At 39.6% G+C, this 23,521-nt stretch overlaps 1 protein-coding gene across 1 annotated transcript in view; it reads left to right on the forward strand.

Annotated features, from left to right (window-relative positions):
- Window positions 1–23,521, forward strand: part of LOC122790319 (torsin-1A-like) — a 152,732-nt gene that overhangs the window by 84,198 nt on the left and 45,013 nt on the right. Inside the window, exon 4 of the mRNA XM_044057843.1 lies at window positions 20,360–20,487. Within this exon, the coding sequence (XP_043913778.1) occupies window positions 20,360–20,487 (128 nt within the window). The remainder of the gene's footprint in view (window positions 1–20,359; window positions 20,488–23,521) is intronic.

A 23,521-nucleotide genomic window follows, 5' to 3' on the forward strand; every position in this document is an offset into this window, starting at 1 on the left:
GGCAACATCACCGAAACAGATTTGGCGTGAAAGTACTTTTCACTGAAGAGGCACTTTCGCGTAAGTATGCCTGTTGTGGAGATCGCACTACAGTGGAGATAAGGGAAAATTCCCTTTTCCCCACTGTAGTGTGACCTTGGAGTCAGAATATTAAAGTTAGGGGTGCAGGGGGGCTTGCACCCCTGCAAAAATGTAAACGTAATGTTTTTTTTTTTTTCTTTTTTTTTAACGCACTTTAATGAAAGTGCTTTTTCGGTGAAAGCACTTTCGTTAAAGTGTGTTTGGTGAGTGTGGATTCAGACTATAGAACTTTCATTCAGTAGTCCTAGATCCATATATAATATATATATATATATATATTTATGTGCGTTTATGTGTATATATAAATATGTGTGGGTGGGTGGGTGTTTGTGTCTGTGTGTGTGGGTGTGCGTATATATATATATATATATATATATGGTTCCCATTCAGAAGCCTGAAACATCATAAGCCTGAAAATCAAAATCCTGAAACCAAAAGCCTGAAAATTCAGAATCCTGAAAACTCAAAATCCTGAAAGCCCAAAATCCTGAAAGACCAAAATCCTGAAACTCAAAATCCTGAAAACACAAAATAGACATACTGATGTCATTGTGGCTTTGCTATTGTTAGCCCTGTGGTGTTAGGTCATGCGTTGGGGTCAGGTAAGTGTGCAGTTGGTTTTATTTTAGGGTTAGGGGCGGTTTAAGTGAGTTAGGGTTAGGCTGGGGTTAGGCATGTATGCAATAGTGACAAATATTGGGGTTAAGGCGGTTTAAGTGAGTTAGGTCAGGTGAGGGACCTTAGGGTTAGGGTTAGGCTCAGGGTCAGTTGGTAGATATTAGTGTCTTTACAGTGACATATTAGCATTATTTGTGTTTTCAGGATTTTGAGTTTCAGGATTTTGGTCTTTCAGGATTTTGGTCTTTCAGGATTTTGAGTTTTCAGGATTCTGAATTTTCAGGCTTTGGTTTCAGGATTTTGATTTTCAGGCTTATGATGTTTCAGGTTTCTGAATGGGAACCATATATATATATATATATATATATATATATATATATATATATATATATATATATATTATAACTATTTATTTAGTCAGGAGGGAGTGAGGGGCACAGCCCTGATGGTGCGGTTTCATTTTCTTTAGCTGTGGTATGAGTGGTTACTCATCCTGGAAATGGGTTCACCAAAGTGAGGTTTTGATCTTGATGATTTGGTCTTCAATACTGTGGGCTCCATATCTCTCTAGAGATATGGAGCCCACAGTATTGAAGACCAAATCATCAAGATCAAAACCTCACTTTGGTGAACCCATTTCCAGGATGAGTAACCACTCATACCACAGCTAAGGAAAATGAAACCGCACCATCCCCAACCCACCCAGGTGGGGGGCTGTGCCCCTCACTCCCTCCTGACTAAATAAACCAACACTCAGATTGCACTACAGCTGGGAAAAGGGCAAAGTCCATCTTGTTGGCCAACAGGTTACTTACTGTGGGAATGGATTCGCTGAGCCAGTCGTTCGCTGAAGTGAGGTTTCGATGCTTTTGTCTTGACAATTTGGTCTTCGATATTTTGGGCTTTCAATGTTTTCAGGTCGACATATATATATATATATATATATATATATATATATATATATATAGATATATATATAGATATATATATATATATATATACACACACACTCCAATGTATAAAAAAAAAACAAACCAGAAACTAGGTCTGCTATATCAGAACGAAAAATTCCTAACCCCTGAATCTAGACTTACCCTGGGCCAGGCACTCCTTCTCCCCTTACTCTTATATGCTGCCCCAGTTCTTACCAATATCCTGGCCTCCACTCTAAACAAACTCCCACAGACTTACCATAAAATAGCCATATTCATTACTAACGCCCCATACAACTCACACCACTGCATTTCTTTAAACTCTCTTCAATGGCTTGAACTTCCCCAATTTCTGCTATCTTATCAATTTCATATGCTACACGCTATTCTTTATAAACCCTCCTTCAGTCCATCTCTATCTTCCTTAGTCTCCATCTACATCCCATCCCAGACCCTCCGTACTTGTAACCAACAATTACTTGATATCTACCACCCAAAAAGGTCAGTAGGCAAACTACTCTACAAACACTCCCTTTCTCCATGCTTGGAACAAACTTCCCCTTGACTTACATTCAATCTCCCACACATCACACTTTAAAAATTAACTAAAAGCTTATTTTCTCAATTCCAGAACCTGCCCTTGCCATGACCGTACCTAGTCTTCCTAACCTTTATGTACCCTCAAAAGGACCATACTTAGTACCTCATTACACCTCTCTCTCCAGTGTGTCTACTATGCATTTGCATAATTTTATACAAACACATTTTTTTATTGTTGACCTATTGAACTTTATCAATGTAAAATTGTTACTTAGCTTCTTTTTAATGCGACTTTAAGTTTATGCATGTAACCCAATATATGTGAATCTTTTTGCTATAACTGCTATTATATCAATATTGTTTAAAATTGTACTTGTTTAAAATGTACTACTGGAGCTTTTCTCCTCGGGTCTCCACTGAAAATGGGCCACAAGCCCAGTTGGACAAACCCGGTTAACAAATGAGGCCCTTACAAGCCTTGTCAAGAATTTAGGCCATGTTACAAGTCAGCACTCAATGCCCCTGTCCAGCAGGGACACAGGTGGACTCCCAGGAGTGTATTTTCAGTTCCTCATCCAGTTATCCAGGTTGCGTTTAAAAAGGATTAATGAGGCACTCTGCTTGACATGGAGGGGGAATCTATTCCACAGAAAGTGAATCTCTGGGACACAAATCTGTCCCACCAAGAAATCCTATTGATGTCACAGACCAGGTTAAGCTCACAAGTGTGGTTTACTCGAGTGGAGCTAGACTTGCAGATGTGCAGCAGTCCCATCAAGGTGGGGTCTGAGATTGCTTTGTATGCCAGACAGAAGTCACTTCTGAGGAGTCTGTGTGAGGCAGAGTAGTGGAACAGGGCTTTTAGCCTATCTGTGTAGGGTAGATGTTTGAGGCCCTGGATTCTCATGGAGAGGAACCTCTGTGGTCTCTCCAGCTGCTGCATGTGCTTTGTGAGGTACATGCCAAAAGGAGCACTGTACTCAATAATGGGTCTTATAAGGGAAGCATAAAGGGATGTTATGACCTCCTTGTCCCTGGATGAAATACCCTTACTAATGAGGTGGACCATGTAGAAAGCTTTCTGTACAATGGAGGCAGTATGATGGTCAAAGGTCAGTTCACTATCAACCTGAGTGCCCAAGTCACTCAAGACTGACTGCGTGCTTATGACTTTGTTATTAATGTGATAATTTTTGAGGACATCACTCTCCCCAAAGGAGATGATGATGCATTTTTTTTTTTTTTGGGCATTCAATCTGAGGCCATGTTTCTGGCACCAGTCATTTGTTTGGGTGAGAGTCTGTTGTTGGATGTCCACATCACTAGAGAAATTGATGACTGCTCCCAGCTTGCAGTCGTCTGCAAACCTGGTCAAGCATAGCCCACTGGTTTTGGCCTGCACCTCTGAAAAGTATATCCCAAACGGGTCTAGGACTATTCACTGAAAGCACATTTCACTGAAACACATTTGACTGTGCACAATTCACTGAATGCTCAATTTACTGAAAACACAATTCACTGAAACACATTTCACTGAAATTTATATATGGGCTTTTCCCCAGTGTAGTGTGACCCTGGAGTTAGTATATATAGTAAACAGGGGTGGGGGGTGTAGCCCCCCCCCCACCTATTTTAAATATTTTGAACTATATACATGGATACTTGCAATTCCAATAAGTTACTCTTTTCTGAACATAATATATATCCAATCTATGTGGAGGGCTATTCCCCCAACACACACCCTTGCTATATATACTAATTCCAGGGTCACACTACAGTGGGGAAAAGGCCATATATAACTTTCAGTGAAATGTGTTTCAGTGAATTGTGTTTTCAGTGAATTGAGCTTTCAGTGATTTGTGCACAGTCATTTGACTTTCAGTGAAATGTGCTTTCAGTGAATAGTCCTAGACCCATCCCAAACAACAAAGACCCCAAGACTGATCCATGGGTACACCTCTCATTACAGGTTTACTGCTTGAGGTGGCTTCCCCTATTTTGACTAGGTGGTTTCTGTCAGTGAGCCAGTTTGCAAACCATCTGGTAACATATGGATTGATGCCTAGTTGAGAGAGTTTAACTATTATACCTGAGTGGGGAATAGTATCGAAGGCTTTGGCCAGGTCAAGGTAGGCGGTATCACCGTCTTCCCCTTGTCATTGGCTTTGGTGACTGTCTCAAAGAAGCCATCCAAGTTTAATAGGCATGACCTCCGCTTGACAAAACCAAACTGTGTGGGATCGAGTATTTGGAAGTTGCCACTGTCCTTGTTAATGAGGTCCGTGATAATCCATTCCATGGCCTTGCAGGTCAGGCTAGTTAGGCTGATGGGCCTATAATTCTGTGGATTGGTGGACACTCCACCTTTGTGCAAGGGGATGACAGTGGTTGTCCTCCACTTGGCTGGGACAAAGCCAGTACTCAGGCTTTGGCTGAATAGGGTGCCTAATGGAGCAGCAAGTTCCTGCCTGAGTTCATGTAGGATGCAGCCTGGATGTTACTGAGTCCCATGGAAGCTATATTTTATGCCTTTGAGAGGGCAGTGATAACTTGCTCCCTAGAGATGAGGGGAGGGGGCACGTGCTGTGGATGTCCTGATTTACCGATGGGGAGGAAAGAGGGGTAAGGTTTTCACTGAACCTGTCTGCCAGCAAGTGTGTGTGTGTATGTATATATTTATATATATTTATGTGTATGTGTGTGTGTGTTTGTATGTATATGTGTGCATATATATATATATATATATATATATATGTGTGTGTGTGTGTGTGTGTGTGTGTATGTATAGCTTTACTATTAAAAGGTGGAATGCAGAATGTTTGCAGATGGAAACTCGAAACATGGATATTCGAATTTCCATCTTCAGCGAATGCACAGTGTCACTAAGAAAAGTGTTTTCTAAGCCACACGTTTTAAGTCTGTTGAAGAAGGTGGCTTAAAATAAAGCAATGTCAGCTTTTCTGTTACACATTTCAAATTTCAAACTAGTGAAAATGTATGTTGTGATAATCTCACATGAAAAATTCCTTTTAGAAACATTTAAGACAGAAGATCCATGGGGATAAAAGGGGTAGCACAAAGACATGGAGTCATTTTACTGAAGGCTGCTTCAAGAAGAAAAAACAAGCTCAGCCTGTGATAAGGTAACCCAGTAGTCAGAAAACTGAACAAAGATTTGAAGCCCATTACCTGTTCAGATGACCAACAGGAAAAAATTATTCCATTTAGTTTGATAAGCTCTTTCATTTGAGGGTTTCTAGCTTATTTCAAAATTTGTAATACTCCATTGGAAGACCGTGAGCTGTTGAAAATCATGAGCAACTGTTTCATACATGAAGAGTCAGAGTTCTGAGGGATGAATTACTGGGGAGCCTGAGAGCTCTCTGAAGGTTCTTTTTACCAAGTGCTATTTGTGTGAAGTAAAATCATTGAAAACATTTTCATTGCTAATGAAACTTGCATTTTCCCCACTACTCTACAACCATGAAGATGGTATACATAAGTTTGTGGGAGTGTGGTAGTCTCCATACAAATGAAGATGGAAAGGGACAAGCCCCCTGAAAAAAAAAATGCTTTTATATTCACTGGAAGTGATTTTCAATTTTATTTCACATAAATGCCACTTAGTAAAATTACTTTCAGTAAGTCAGCATGGCTCCAGATGTAACCTTGGCTGATGACAAAATATTATTTTAATGATGTGTTGAAAAACAGCAAAGCTATTTGAAAGAACAGTGTCATTCACAACTGTCTTAGCCATTTGGCAGATACCATTGTAATGTTGGTTAGGCACCACATGGCTTTTACCACTACTTTTTGAAACACTATATGTACAAGTAATTAAGGTTAGATTTCCTGAGTGCCATCTGCCTGAATTGCAAGCCATCAAGGAACAGAATGCTGATTCCCACAGGAAGTCACTAGCAGTGCAGTTTCTTAGTGTCTGCTGTCATTGCACACTCCTTTGTTTTAGAAACATTCTCCTTTATTCATGTTTGTGCAACTGTTGATGTGGTATAAATAATTTTAAGGTTGGTTTATAATTTTTAGGGGTGGGCACTTGTCCTCCATGTGACATCCCAGTACTGGACCAGTAATCAAGGAGCCTTAGTCCTTACCAATAGTACCAGTGGAGGACATACATTGAGAGGATGACAAGTTACACACACACTATTTCCAGATGCACCTCTTTCCATCAAGTGCAATATCCCTTAAGAGCACACAGAGACCACAGTCAGTCCAGGGCTGGTTTCTCCCTCTTTCTCCATATCCACAATAAGATTCCCCACTGGCATAGCTATAGAGTTGAGATCTCAGCTGAGTGACCAATCCAAGACCTACAGCACCATCTCTGTCCAACCAGTGGTTTGTCTCCCTGTCCAAGTAGCTGACAGACACACTCTTTGAGGTTTGATTTATACACACACACACACACACACACACACACACACACACACACACACACACACACACATCTTTGAAAGGCTGGCACAGGTTTAATAGCTATGCCCCCTTCTGCCCAGACTATAGGTAGTTTCCCCTGACACCAGTCACTCTTTATCAGCTAACTTAAGGCCCTTAACGAAGGGTGTCCAATCTTATTGTGTAAAGCTACTGTTAATATAAATGGTAGTTTGACCAAGAGCAAGGCTATTGGGAGTGGCCTACACAGTGTCACCAAATAAATATGCAAGTATTCTCACAACTTAAATATGTCTCACAAATATCAGTCACAATGAAAGGTTTAAATATATGTAATAATAATTAATAAAATAATTAGAAGACATTCAGTATATACTTATGGTTATATCAGAGTTCAAAATCACAGGAAATATTTAAAACAACATTGCAGGACAGTCTCAAATAAAGAAAGCAAAACATCTAAGCTAAGCTTTACAATATTCCTGACTGTATCTAAGAGAATTACTATACTCTAATACAATTACTTAATTAGAGCAACAAGGCCAATGTGGTGAATGGATACTCTAGCTGATATTATCAGGTCAAAAGACAAAATACAGAATATAGTCTCCCACTAAGAGGCTTCCCAAATTAATATCTCAAATATTACTGCTGAGATAGCTTGCAGAATGCCATCATTTCTTATCATCTGACTCTATCCCAGGTGAAACCCCTCACTGATGCAGCTGGTAGCATTTAGCATCTACCTGTGAAAATACATAGACAAGGGCTTTTCTTAGATCTAAGGCAGATCCTGGAAGTCATAAAACAATAATACACTTCCAAGACAATACAGAAAAGTTTTAGATCTAGACATTGTGTTTGTTACTGCATTGAAACTGAAAGACAACATCATTTGATTACGTGGCCATAAGGTAATTTAATTTCAGCTATTTTTCTGAAGTTAACCTCTTATGTTCCAGTTTCCATTGTTAAAATATATACATCTAAACAGTTACAATAGTGCAGGTACATTTCTTTTCTAATCCAGTAGGGCATGCTGTGGTTACATCTTTAAACAGCATTTTGGAAAATACTTCTTCTGCATGTTTGTACAAACTATCATATGACATACAGTTCTAATACATTTGTAACACAAGCATATGAATCATGTTGATATTCACAAATGACATATAATTATTTACAAAATTCCAGATATGTAGGCTGGCAGTATCTCCTTTCATGACACCTCACATGGGAGGAGCAGTACAGGTGGACTTGTCTCACTTGCAAAAAACACTTAAAGTTTCAGTTTTCACCTTTTTTGAGATTTCAGGTGTTTGTGTATGGTGATGTGGTTCCTCTGTGTCTTGTTAATTGGTGCTTTGTACTGGATCATTTTAAACCACACAGAGTGAAAAGGCAAAGAACATTATCTTGTTGCATTGGAAGCATCATGCACCTTTTTATCTTCAAGAATGATGGAAATGAGAATAAAACTTAGGTGTTTGAGCATTATTTTCTCATACAAACATCTGCTTGTGAGGACCCCCCCCCCCCGAGAGATGGCAAATATTTAAAAAGTGACTTGCAAGTTTCCATACTTGTAACTTACGATTATTGGCCTGTTTGCCTCTGTAGTGTATCGGACTACAAATTTAAAGATCTATAGGGTGATTTTGTAATCAATTGTCCATTGACTCTCTGTACAAAGGGTAAGCCTGCGTCCCTCCTTGCTTATTGAAATACTACATGAGACTTATATTGCCTGTATTTATCTGATACGTACTTGGTTCGAGGTTTGTCTGAAAATCCTGCTTTTATTGAACTACACCTCTCATTTCTTTCATGTTTGCATGATGTGATTATACTTTGGATGATAAAACTGCATGATGTCTTAGAAATAACCTCATTAATTATCGTCCGAAGCATCTGTTTTCAGAACTTGTGAGGAGGATGGAGACTGAAAGCATTCCCTAAGGTATATTGAATGGTTGAGTTCCCTGTATGAATCCATTCAAGTAGTTAGGAGAACTGCAGTTAAAAAAAGTTTGTTTGATTCCATACATTTTGGCAGCCATTGAATTTTCTTCTTGTGAATTTTTATGTTGTTATATTGGGTACCATCAAGAAGGAGCAGAAGGGGCCCTAAGACTTGCAAGGGGTAAGATAGTCCAGCATCAATGTCAGAGATTTATTATAATCCCCCACCAAACCATTTAGAGTCATCCCTATTCCCCTGGAAGAAACTAAAGTATCATAAAAGAAAAGAGCTCTAGGATGACGAGTAATATGATGAATCAGCTTCATTTCAAGATTGTGGGGGAATTAAAGTATAGCAGCTATAGACAGAAGTGAGCAAGGAGGTCTTCAAACCAAAATATGGGCCATACAACAAAGTCTAATAGCTTCACATACATAAGGAAGACCAAGTCAAATGTATGGCCTAATTTTTGTGTAGCAGAGGTAATAAATAACCTGAGCAAACCCAAAACTTTCATAATACAGCTACATTTTTAACAAGGGGCACCGACTCATCCTTGGCACAGAGACTGAACTCAGCAAGCGCAACGAGAGGCATAGGTGACCACATACAGATTCAATGAGGAAGCCAGGGAACTCTTGCATGCCTCTCCTGTCACAACCTGGTGGATAGTACATGAAACAAAATCTACAGTTTGCTCCTGCTACAAGAATGTATTTATAGGAGTTAGTCTCCCTAGAGGCTATCTGTGTCAGCTACAGCCTGCAGCCACTAGGTATAATATATTTATGTATATATCCCACACAGTAGTTTGTATGATACAATTGCACAGGTATAACACGTAAAATAGTGCTATGTTTAGTAAGGGATCAGAGAATTTTGTCATAATTTCCCAAATAATAGACACATGATACATGCTGCAGCAGGAACCACAAGTCCACAGTGGCCAGAACCTCAGTGCATCCCTGATGTTGCAGAACATCCCAGATTCTGCCTCATATGTTTACCCTGTCCCTTGTAATATTTTCAAATTTTCTAGTAAATCACTGAGAATTAAATCAGTCAGAAAATGCAAGACATTTGGCCTCATAATTCTTTAGAAAATGCATGGTGATACAAAACTGAATGTTCTATTAACTTTTTAAGTGAATTAATGTAATATTTTAAAGTGCCCCCCCCCCAATTATTTTTGATTTGTCCTGAATTCTTGAGCAAAGAAGTTAAGAGGTATGTATTATAGCAATACGTGCACCTCTGCACCACCCTCACCTGGAGGCATATTGGCTATGCCAGTACACCCACTCAGTATCACACACATGTACAGATTTGGTACTCTGTTGTGCTGATGAAGCACGTATGCTCTCTCTCTCTCTCTCTGGAGTGAACTGACTCGGGCATATTTTATTTATTTCCATTTGTTTACCGGGAATGTCTGACTGGCTGAAGTGTAGTAGCTCAGCAAGATGATGTTTGAAGGAGGCTGCATTTGCAGCAATTCCAGGCTCACCCTGGTGTGCCCTATATGGGAAGAGTTTTTGTTGTGGGTTATACAGGAAGTATGCCCCTAGGACACCTTGGTGCTGGAATATCATCCATCTGCAGTGCAAACCAGTCAGTTGAGGTGCTGTGCCTCTGTCCTATTTGCACTGGACCCACTTCAAGTGAGACTATAAGATCTGGGTGGGTATCATGCATTTTATACAGGGGTGTTCCCTATAGGCCTTGCTATAGCTTCTTCCCTGTGCCTTTAGGCAGGCTATCTTCCATAAAATCTCTGGATGCATGCCTGATTGTAATATATATAACAGGGGAGAACCCTCATGCTGACCCTAGTGTGTTAGCAGCACCTATAGCAGCTGTCAATGCCACGGGTCTGTTGGTGTGGCCCTCAATGTCATGGGAGCCATGGAGAGACTGGGAGGAGCTGCCAGTCAGATCTGCAATATGATGCATAATTAAGTGTGCATTTATCCACATCCCTGCCCCCTGGATATGACATAGTAACAGAAACATACATATCTGTCTGGGCAGACCTTTAGCCCACTCTGGGTGCCTGGAGGCTGGTATCGCTGGAGGTTCTCACACCAGCATTACTGATAAAATGACAAACTATAGTTAGAACAAGAAAACACATAAATTAGGATATGGCAATAAAGTATGGAAAAGATGGCACTGTGGAGCAACTCACCCCTTTTATGAGGGGGCCCAGTCTCCAGCACACCTTGGATATCTATGATGAAAACTTCAGGTTGAATGTTATTAGGAGCTATTCATCTTCTGTTCATATATGCCATTGTCCAGGGCACCTTGCAGCAGCATAGCCCTGTTTTTGGCACGGAGACAGAGATCTGTTAGCTTCTGGGGACACTGGCTGAGAATCTGCCATGGCCAGTAATTGCATTAAAATCAGCAACTGCCTCTGCTCAAAGCAACTGCCTCTATTCCTGATTGCCATCACAACAAATGATTAATAGATTATCCCACCACAATGTATCCAGGAGAACCTTTCTCTCCTTTAACATAAAGTTAACCTTCTTTTCCTTGAAACCATATACAACAAAACATACACATCATATGCATATAAGCTGCTACATAACTTACAGCAAATTTGTGAATGCAAACATGAAGATAAGTGTTTCCTGATATGTCAACACCACAGTGCTTGCAAACAACCCAGTAAAATGTGTGTCATATTTACTTATAAGACCCACTAAGTATTTGTTGACCTGTGAAAAATACTTTGCTGTATACTGTTAGCAGCATACAATTCAACAAGAATATGTACCATGTAAATGTGATTCAAATATGATTTGGTGTGCATACATATGCAGTGAGCTGTTAAATGCTGAAATCCTCGGAAATCATTAAAGATTTACATTGCACACAATATATTGTATATTGCATTGTAACAACCACAGGGATGGAGGTGTCCAAAGCTTTTTCCTGCTGGTTTCAGCTCTGTATCTCATACAGAGAAAAACTGTTTTACTGGTAGTACAGCTGTACTCCTCACACAGAGTATGACTGACATGCATATTACCCAATGTGCATGCAGCTGGCATATGTGCACTCATTGCACCATGGCAGCAATAGCACCACAGGTTCTCATATGGATGGACCAGGAGGTATTCATCTTTGTGGATCATGTCCTCCCAGCCTGTGACATTTTTGGACACATTCATTCTGCTTGAAGGGAAGTCCTGAGTAGACATGTGTAGACTTATTCATACCTTTTCATTATTATAAGTATTTCCATAAGTGTTTATTGCTTTCTTCTCTTTCCTTGCTTTTGAAGCTTTTTGCCCGGGTCTCTGCTGAAAATGGGCTTTTGCTTAATCGGGCTATCCTGGTAAATGAATGGAATTAATTAATGAATAAATAAGTAAATTAGTATGCATGCATCTGGAGGCAATTAACAGAACAAGTGAGCATACCACTATGATGCAAGCAGTATAACTTTAAATGGAATGATTTCTAAAGGAGGTAGATGGAGACTGTGCATGCATTCATGGGTATAAGTGCAGGTTCCCACAGAGTTCTACTAGGTTAGTATATTGCAATATTCTTTATAATATTTACGTTGCACTTATGGTTTGCGTTTTCTGTGGTTATCAGTCATATGCCCTTTGGCTAAGATATGCAGCCAGCAAAATGCAAAGGAGGATGCTTACCAGGAGTGGGAGGAACACCTCACATGTCAACATGGTATGTTCCTAAGTGGGTAGTTAAATATATGCATATATACAATTATATACTATGTGTTACAGACCAGTATATGCTGTGCTACTGTCACACATATGACATACAGATATATGCATGGAACCAATTTTGTGTGGTGTTGCACACCTCTAACTGTGACATGAAGTGCGACTATTACTTTAGTCATTTGATGGCAGGTGTGTGCCACATTGTGCATCTTTAACAATAGGCACTCAGCTTTGGTATGCAGACTACTGATGTTGGTGCCCCATTCTGCTATTATACATTGACACCTGTTAAATTCAGTATTTAATTTCACACAACTGTATTATTTGGCCAGGTGGATCATCAATATGTATAGTCTACTTTACTTGTCCTATAGCTGGTGTTAGCAGATGTGGGATTGCGGTGTGCATTACATCTTTATTATGATATGTTCTTCAGTGTGAGCCATGCCTCAGTTGGGACCCCAGTACTTGCAGTATTCCATCCATGTGAGTTGCTCAGCATTTCATCTGGCCATTTCTGCAGTGGCTGGGCCAGACTGATGACTACCTGGTTGGTACACGTGTGCATGCAAGGTATTCTGCAGCTGATGGCGTGATGTAGACGAATGTCCAACTCCTACCCAATGTCATGTGAGTTGTTCAGGCATTGGATGGAGGCAGGTGTCCATGATTTCAGATGGAACCACAAGATATTTGCTAGCATCATATTGGAACCATTTGCTAACCATTCTGGTAGCCTCATCCTATGGCATCTGGTGCCAGTGAATTATCCACACAGACCATTGTCCACCCCTCCATAGCAGATAGGGCCTACATCTAATCACATTTTTCCAGGCATGTGACATTCGGCTAGCACCCCCACTAGTGAGTCCAATGTTGCACTCACATGGCAACAACACAGGTCAGAATATGAATAATATTTGATGGAGGTCATTCATCACAAAACTGATATAACTTTGGTTATCCATATATATACTGCATACATTGTATATGGTTCATTTATTTTATGTTTTTCAAGTTTGTTAAGGTAGGTCTTTTAAAAGGTTTCATTGCTATTTTTCAGTTATGTAATTGTAAATTATTTGAAGCTTGTGTTTTTTTTTACCTGCCATTTTTACAGCACCCATTTTATAAAATGTTTTCAAAGTATGTGTTGGTTTTATGCTTGTTTTGTGTCCAGCCTTCAGCTGTTGTATGAAAGGGGGATTAGATGAAATGGTAGCTGACACTGCTTCATGCTGAATGTCAGGCAGTAGGTATGGAACTCTTTGTCATTGCTAGGCATTGCATGCCTTGACACCCTTGTTCCTTTGCCTAGTCTGTCATTAGGCGTCACAGTGTTATTATGCTGTACCACCCATGTAGTACATGACTGATCATCATCATCATCTTCTTTTGGCTGTTCCCGTTAGGGGCCACCACAGTGGATCAACTGTTTCCATTTCTTCCTGTCCTCTGCATCTTGCTCTGTCACACCAACCACCTGCATGTCCTCTCTCACCACATCCATAAACCTTATCTTAGGCCTTCCTCTTTTCCTCTTACCTGGTAGCTTCATCCTTAGCATCGTTTTCCCAATATACTCAGCATCCCTCCACAGCACATGTCCAAACCAACGTAATCTTGCCTCTCTGGCTTTGTCTCCAAACCTTCCAACCTGGGCTGACCCTCTAATATACTTATTCCTAATCCTGTCCACCCTCGTCACACCCAGTGCAAATCTTAACATCTTTAACTCTGCCACATCCAGCTCAAACTCCTGCTTTTTTGTCAATGCCACTGTCTCCAACCCATATAACAAAGCTGGTCTCACTACCCTCTTGTAGACCTTCCCTTTCACTCTTACAGGTACCTGTCTGTCACAAATGACTCCTGACACTTTTCTCCACCCACTCCATCCTGCCTGTACTCTCTTCTTCACCTCTCTTCCACACTCACCGTTACTCTGAACTATTGACCCCAAATATTTAAACTCATCCACCTTTGCCACCTCTACTCCTTGCATCCTCACCATTCCTCTGTTCACCCTCTCATTCACACACATATATTCTGTCTTAGTCCTGCTAACCTTCATTCCTCTTCTCTCTAGAGCATATCTCCATCTCTCCAGGTTCTCCTCTACCTGTTCCCTACTCTCACTACAGATCACAATGTCATCTGCAAACATCATAGTCCATTGGGACTCCTGTCTGATCTCGTCTGTCAACCTGTCCATCACCATTGCAAATAAGAAAGGGCTCAGAGCTGATCCTTGATGTAACCCCACCTCCACCTTAAAAGCATCCGTCACTCCCACTGCAGACCTCACCGCTGTCACACTACCCTCGTACATATCCTGTACCACTCTTACATACTTCTCTGACACTCCTGACTTCCTCATACAATACCACAACTCCTCTCTAGGCACCCTGTCATATGCTTTCTCTAAGTCTACAAAAACGCAATGCAACTCTTTCTGACATTCTCTGTACTTCTCCATCAACACTCTCAGAGCAAACATCGCGTCTGTAGTGCTCTTTCCCGGCATGAAACCATACTACTGTTCACTAATCATCACGTCCCTTCTTAACCTAGCTTCCACTACTCTTTGCCATAACTTCATGCTGTGACTGATCAATTTAATCCCTCTGTAGTTACTACAGCTCTGCACATCACCCTTATTCTTAAAAATCGGTACCAAAACACTTTTTCTCCATTCCTCAGGCAACCTCTCACTTTCTAAGATTTCATTAAACAATCTGGTTAAAAACTCCACTGCCATTTCACCTAAACACCTCCATGCTTCCAACGGGTATGTCATCTGGGCCAACAGCCTTTCCATTCTTCATTCTCTTCATAGCTATCCTTTACATCCTCCTTGCTAATCCATTGTACTTCATGATTCACTATCCCTACATCATCCAACCTTCTCTCCATCTCATTCTCTTCATTCATCAACCCCTCAAAGTACTCTTTCCATCTCCTCAACACACTCTCCTCGCTTGTGAGTATGTTTCCCTCATTATCCTTTATCACCTTTACTTGCTGCACATCTTTCCTAGCTCAGTCCCTCTGTCTAGCCAATTGGTACAGGTCCTTTTCTCCCTCCTTAGTGTCCAACCTTTCATACAACTCTTCATATGCCTTATCCTTAGACTTCGCCACCTCTCTCTTTGCCATGCACCTCATCTCCTTATACTCCTGTCTACTTTCTTCATCTCTCTGATAATCCCACTTCTTCTTTGCCAACATCTTTGCCTGTATACTCTTCTGTACTTCCTCATTCCACCACCATGTCTCCTTGTCGTCCTTCCTCTGTCCTGATGTGATACCAAGCACCTTTCTAGCCATCTCCCTTATTAGCTCTGCTGTAGTTACCCAGCTATTTGGTAACTCTTCACTGCCACCCAGTGCCTGTCTTAACTCATCCCTGAACTCCATCTCACAATTACCCTTTTTCAATTTCCACCATTTGATCCTTGGTGCTGCACTACATGACTGATATACAGTCCATAAACTTGTATGTGTGCTACAGTGCATCGTGCTCCATTTATTAATTGTGTACAATGTCTGCTGTGCAAGTCTGTTTGCATAGCTCACTGACAAGAGTGACAGCATTCATTAAGAATAGCCTGGCCCAATTTTGAACTGGAAAGAAAAGCTGAAAATGATGCAGGCTAGCACTGTATTTACATTGGGCATACACCAGCTGATCCAGAGCAGCAGCATGAAACAGGTGTTCCCTCATAATAGGGGGACATCAGTCAGCTGGAAAAATTGGTATGATTGTTGACATCAGCAAGCAGAAGATCATATCTCACTGCTTAAAGAGTTCTCTCAAACCCCCCCCCCAAAGAAGACTAATCTGTGTCCCAATTTATTGTGGTCACCAGTGATTTAGGTTTACTCGCAACCAAAGAAATTAATTTCTTAAATGTGAAGTGTGCCAGAAAAGTAAAGCAACTCTCTGATCTACTATGCATCTGGCTACTAACTGAATTACATTGAATGAGTACAGGTCTGGAGTTGTATATTTGCCTTTGAAATACTTACTTAAGTAGCTAGTTGTGGAAGAAGTCCAGTGGCAGTGTTTGGAACAAGCTCATTTAATCTTTTTGGTCTTTGTTTCTTAGGCAAGACTGCCAGACTAGCATGTCAGCAAATAATTCGGACACTTGTGAGAACGCAGCTTTTACATAAATATATGTATAAGTTTATGTATCTGTACATTAAAGCAGTATCAGATTAACTGAGCCATTCCATTGAATGAGTTATAATACTCTGGTGAAGTGGGGGCAAGGCCCCCATATCCTCATGCAGGGCATGATCTCCTTAACCAATGCAACACAGTCTAATGCTGCAATGCCTTCAGGTAAGTTAAACATTTCTGTAATGGAACTTGTTCTGTGGAACAGGCTTGATTAGTTGGGTTTCACAGTACAATATACTGACCACAAATAATAGAACCCCTTCTGCATTCTGATGTTTCAGAAAGCCAGGCTTGGGATTTAACAGTCTCGCTCTTTTGGTTGTGGTTACACTAACTGTTCCTTCTGCTTTTGTACAAGCTCCATCAGAAAACCTGAAGGTAACCTCTTTGCACTTGTAGTATCTATGGTACACTTAGTGCCAACATGGAGGACATGTTAAGATATTGAAACTCTTATAGTCAGAGATCCTGAGCAGCAATAATACAGATTAGCTAGAGCTGGCTAAATTATACAGATTTGGGTTTGGAATATGACCAGATACCTTCTAGTTCTGGCTGGATAACATTAATAAGAAAAGAAAGCCAGCAGTTCTGGCAGATACCTAAACTTTGGGAGACTAAAGAATGGATACAGAAGCTGGGCAGTAAAGCCCACCAAAATAATGCCACAACTGAATCATAAGCAGTGATTTACAAATGTGTCTCCAATTAGTACCTTCATAAATTAATAATTAGTAAGCTCTGCACGCTGTGTTAAACCAGAACTCAATCCAGTGCAGCTTTGCACATAACAACCAGTGATGTTCTTCCAGAATCATGAACAAATACCCCAAATCAGAGCTACTTTTTTTTTAAATATTAGTACTGTTAACTTGAAAAGTTGACAGAATAAGAGAATGTGAGTTAATATGAATTCCCTGAAGTAAAAGAAGTCCAATAACTCTGTGATTGTTAGCATTTATTAAGTATAATCCACCACATTCTCTCTAAAAATTACTAATTTTAGGAGGACGGAGCAAAGTTTTCCATAATTTTGCCTCATACTTTCCAGTTGTCCCAGTATCCCCATTCATCACCATATCTACAAGTACAAGCTCCTCATTCAAGCCCCAGACTTTCTCCAGCTCAGATCTGGGCCATCATGGATCTTAAGGGCATCATGCTGGTGACTAAGTCTGTGGGGAGGCTTTTTATGTAATAACCTACCTTCATTTCCTTCCTTTCCCTCCATTCATCTGTCCCATCTGAGGGTACCCACTCTATGGACCATCCCTCCCTTCAGGGAGTGCCTAGACAAATGCCCCCCCCCCCCCCCCAGGATAGGCATACCCTTCTCTACCTGCCAGCATCTCAGGACACCTGAGCTGCTAATCAAACCTGGATCTCCTGCGCTGTAGTTAGGGCTTTATCCATCTACATCTTGGCAATGGCAAATAGAGCAAAACTGTGAGCCAAACGCAGAAAAGTCTCTGAAAATCAGGAACCATTGAGAGGCAGAGCTTGCGCTAGTAATTTACTTTGCTAACTTCAAATTTGAGGAATGGATGCCTGCAGGACTTTGGGTATCTTCAGTTAAGCACTGTTAAGTATATTAAAATAAATAATAATATTTACAGGCTGCTATTTGCTGTAGACACAGAAAGTATCTTCAGCAGCAATTCAGGGATGTTCCCCATGTAATGCATGCAAAAAGAAGCATGTAATTACTAAAATCCTTGGTGTGCACTGCGAAGCCATATATGCAACTCAAGAATTGTTAAATGGGGGCAGAATTTCTTTTCTGCATGATGCATTAGACTGGTAGTTGGTACTTAACAGAAACAGCTTATAGTAAAGTATTAAACTTTTAATGCTTAGCTCCCCTGGGTTCTAAATTTTACTTGGTTTATTTTCCTTTGCTTAGCTAGCCAAAATATCACCTTTCAGCAAGGCAGACTTTTTTCAAGGTGTAGTCTTTCATCATGTAACAGCTTATTTTAATTGATTTTTTTTCTCATCATGTCACACACATTGACTTGACAGACTTGTCAAGTCCCATTTTGTTTAGTACCATCACAAATAAGGAGGAACAGTTCTCTCTACAGAAACCATCATTGTCTATATAATTATTGATCTATTTCTATGTTTCTGTGATAATGAGATCTCAGGGTATGTATGGATAGATACATACATACATACACGCATACATTAAAAACTCATTTAATTGCAAAATATAGAAACCCAAAATACTGAAAAGAAAAATATCTAAAAACAAATCCTAGTTTATACAGAAGATAAAGCCCCTGCTCCCCCTGCAGCTTAAGTATACCAGTTCCAAGATTACACAACAGAGGGGAAAGGGGGTTTGTTTTAACATATTATGGGTTTCTATATTTTGCATTTAGATAATATGAATTTTCAGACGAATGTATTCCATACATTTAGTTTCTCTGCATTCTGTCGAACATACGTTTGATCGACAAATGCTAGGGGTGGTGTATAATGCCTAAAAGCCAAAATGTCAACAGTATGTTTCATGGAAACAGGTGAGTGTGGTTTGGATGGGTGAGAGTGTTTGTGCGTGTGTTTGAGAATTAGGGCTATGGTCAGAGATAGGTGAGGGGGTAGGTTTTGTATGTTTGTGTGTGTGTGTGTGTGTGTGTATTTTAGGGTTAGGATCAGAGTTAGGTAAGGGGATAGAAGTAGTGTTGGTCTGAGTGTGCCTTGGGTAGTGGCAGTGTTACAGGGATTTTTTTAAGGTAAGGTGTAGGGTTAGGTTTAGGGTTGAGGGAAGGGAAGGAGCAGAGATAGGGCTAGCAACCATAACTAAGGTGGTACAAGGGGTGGTAAGCCTGACCATAACACTGCCCCCAACCCTAACCCTATACCTTACCTTAAAAAAATATATATCTTTAACCTGTAACACTGCCACTATTCAGATGTATTTGAGCTTAGTGTTATGGGGTTATGGGGGGGTAATGTGAAGATCTGGAAAGGAAATAGTTTTCCTTTCTCAATCTTTTTTAGGTTTGATATTTAGGGTGTTTGATATTATGTACTTCTGAACTTCTTAATGCCAGTATTTTACATTCAATATTAAGTACCTTTGATCATACATAATACAACCTTAAGTTGAACATAATGGTCCTTTTCATACCTCTCAACCTCTTGGCACAATAAATCTGGACAAAGCCATAAATAATGGGGGACAAAGACCCCAAAATAGGGGGCAATTATTAAATATTGCTCTTAAAAACTTAGAAAGTTGATAGAATAACTGGCTTTCCATTAGCATGAATTTTCTGAAGGTTATGAAGTCTGAAACTCAAATTCCTGTCATTATTTTCTGATTTCCATCATTAATGATTTGCTAGCCATTTGCCAGAAAGCCAAAAATGTATGATGAATAGACCAAAGATGTGAGGCAAAAATATGTAGAGTTGAGAGGTATGGTTCTCCTGCTTTGAAATAATTTATTCTTTCCACTGCCTTTACCCATAACACATGAAGTATGTTACCTAAAGTTGTGAATGTGTGTGTACTCTTTGCGTATGGTGTGTAAAACTTGTGTCCATCTGCAGAATACTTAAAATTTACTAAGAAATTGTTTTATTACTTGTTTACTTAGTAAGAAGACTGCTGTAGAGAAACTGTTTCATCCATAACCTGGAATTCACGTTTTGTACTCCCCCCCCCCCCCATTTTTTACCTGACACGCCTTTTTTTATGGCCAGCTTATTCAGTCCCATCACTGTCGATGTAGTTTTCTTTATAACCAAGATTAGTATATATTAAAATATATTCATCATTGAAAATAAGGACTACATTCACCTTTAATGCTGCCTTCATTTTAGATGTTTCTGCCTTGTAAGCAGAAGATAACTTTTATTTTAGTGTCTCAAAGTTTCTGTTTGTCTGTTTGTTACAGCAATTCAGGTGGTGACAAGATCACAGAGGTGGCACTGGAGTTCTGGAGAACAGGAAAGAACAGGGAAGAAATTCAGCTTAGAGACTTGGAAACCAGGTTGTCTTTAGCTGTGTTCAACAATAAAAACAGTGAGTACCTGCTGAGATTGTCTTCTGTATGACAGCATTTGTATAATAACTAAAGAAACAGACATTATGTAAGCGAAAAACAGAGCTGTGGCCATTGTAAGGTGCTTAATTTATTGTATCCTTCTTTAATAACAACTTAATACCTCTAAATACTTTTATTAAATTGACAGATGACAAGCTTTGATGAAATTAATAATCTTCCCACACATAATTTATCGAGAACCTGCTAACCGGTGTAGGTGCAGCAAAAGGGAGGGCTAAGGGTAACAAAACAGAGAAACAGCACTTGCCAGAATAAAAATACAATGAACACTTTAGTTGGGAAAAGCTGTTTTTCCATTTCCTTTCTTTTCTGTGTCCATAACCCATATCTGTTCCTCAAAACCACCCCAAGGAAATCTAAAGATGTTACTGCTCAATGACAGGAACTTAAACAAGAAACTCCACTCCCTCCAGGCTGTCCTCACCCTGGAGAATATGGACATCTGTGCAGTTACTAAGACATGGTTTAAAGCTGTGGAGAGCACCCTGCCAGTGCAGGGTTACAATGTCTTTTGCACATTCAGGCCAGCTACTGCAAAGACAGGGATCAAAGGTGGAGGTGTCTCAATCTATATCAGCAACAAACTCACCTCAAGATTAGTCAATCAGTATGATGTGCTTGAGCTTCTGCATGTCCAGATCCCATAGGTTCATAGGCATATACTAGGCTAACAACCACTAGGGCCCTTATAAGCCTGGCCATGCAAAGGAAATGTGACCCACAAATTTCATTTATATAGGGGGTGATTTACTGACTACCTGTATCCATCAGAAACATAGGCGCCAGACCAGGGGAGAATTTCCTATTACCCATCCATTGGTCCATGTTGCACTTGGATCTATAATAGATCGTCAAAATCTTCTTCCATTAATGGCTTATTCGTCGACCCCTACCTATCCATTGAAGCTAACTTCAGTGAACATCGACATTTTTACAGGGTAAGTAACCAGTTGGCCAACACCACAACTTCGCTCTTTTCCCCACCATAGTGCGATCCCAGAGTTGGTATATATAGCTGGGGGGGGGCAAAGCCCCCCCACTTGGGTGAGTTTGATTTAGTGTGATGTGTGTTTCAGTGGGGTAGTGGCCAAATGGTTACTTACCCTGTAAAAAATTACAATGTTCGCTGAAGTTAGTTTCCATGGATAGGGGTTGATGAATAAGCCATCGATAGAAGAAGATTTTGATGATCTAATATAGACGCATTGCACTTAAATATGGATAGGGAGGAAATCTCAACAGGCAAAGTCTCATATCATATGAAAAACTAACTTCCAAGCTTCACATAACCAATGAAACAAACAGGATACAAGTATTCAAATAAATTAATTTATTAACCACCACAAAAAATACAACAGTTAAGCACTTTCATCCTAAAAGGACTTCTTCAGAACTGGTTGCAAGCCTTCCCTTCATCATTATAAAGGAGTGTGATATGGTCACATGACTGCATCCCACTTTAAAATATTTAATTAACAATCAATAACAAGTTAATTGATGCAACTACCTTATTGCAAAGCTGTAATATCCAAGCAAATAGAACTTGAATTACTTGTTCAAATAATCTTTCCTAACTTCTTAGAAACATTTAAAAAAAAATGATATAAAATACTAACCATAAATACATGAAAGAGAAAGACGAAAGATGCTCAGCAACCTTGTGAACACAAAAGAAAAAAAATATTTTGACAAGAATTAATGAATAAAATTGTTAAAATTATTATAACTTGGTAGCTTGGAGTTTAATAAACTCTAAAGAAATAGTGTCATTCAGTCCTGGGGGGGGACTCACTTGCATTTAACCTCAGCTGCCATAAAAGTTCTTGGTACTCTAAGGTCTGTTCCCAGGGACTGCCCCAGGAGTTAGGCATAACTTGCTCTATCAGAAAAAAATAGGTATATATAGTTAGGGGGAGTGTGGGGGCGAAGCCTCCCATCTATATTCATTCAAAATCTGTACTTTTTGTTTTATTTTCTTCTTCTTTTGACGGAAATTAGGTGGGGGGCTTCACCCCCCACACCCCCCTGACTATATATACCAACTCCAGGGTAGCACAACATTGGGGAGGGGGGGCAATCCCTGTTATTTGTCTTGAAGTGTACTGAATTACTGGTTGTCAGTCATGAACTTGAGATCAAATGGGTTTCAGTCAAATGGTCTGTTGATCAAATGAAGGTAAGCCATATATATATATATATATATATATATATATATATATATATATATATATATAATGTGTGTGTGTGTGTATGTATATGTATATATATATATATATATATATATATATACATATATATATATTTTTTGTTACAGACTAATTTGTGTCTATACAAAGCATTAGAATCCTTTTTGGCATGTTGCAAAAGTGTTCTTGCATTCTAACCCTAAGTTTCCATTCAGTTTTGCCAATGTAAAAACTGAAACAATGGTCACAGAATGCACAATATACAACCCCTTTGGTGTTATATTTGCACTGTGGGCAAGTACCACATCTACCAGTGCCAATGGGTATTTGCATTATAATAATTGTCATCCATACAAACAAAAAAGGAGCTTAATGAAGGGACAGATGGTGAGGCTATCCAAAATCTGATGACAATATTTTCAATAACGAGATTGAAAAATTAGTCATGTTGTTCTTAGCTAGAATGTATCCCCCTAACATGCTCGATGACATTAAAATGAGATTATACATGGTAGACATAAATATCACCGGCCCATTTTAAGGGTACAGTTAGATTCTAGTCATTCAGACTACAATAACAACACTCAAGGTACAAAATATGAGAACAATTTCATTAAGAAATATGGTCAAGAAAGTAAGATTATTAAGCCCCTTATACTTAGACATTGGGAAATAATTTTACACGAGAAAGTTACCAAGGGATAAGTTAGGTAATCAAACAACTTTTACTTATTCAAGAAATCTCAATATCAAAGAGAAACTAGAAAGAGGTGCTAAAAATACCACAAGGAATAGGAATGCATTC

This window comes from Protopterus annectens, chromosome 16.part0 (assembly GCF_019279795.1).
Source record: "Protopterus annectens isolate FY-2018-M chromosome 16.part0, PAN1.0, whole genome shotgun sequence".
In the NCBI taxonomy this organism is placed as follows: domain Eukaryota; kingdom Metazoa; phylum Chordata; order Ceratodontiformes; family Protopteridae; genus Protopterus; species Protopterus annectens.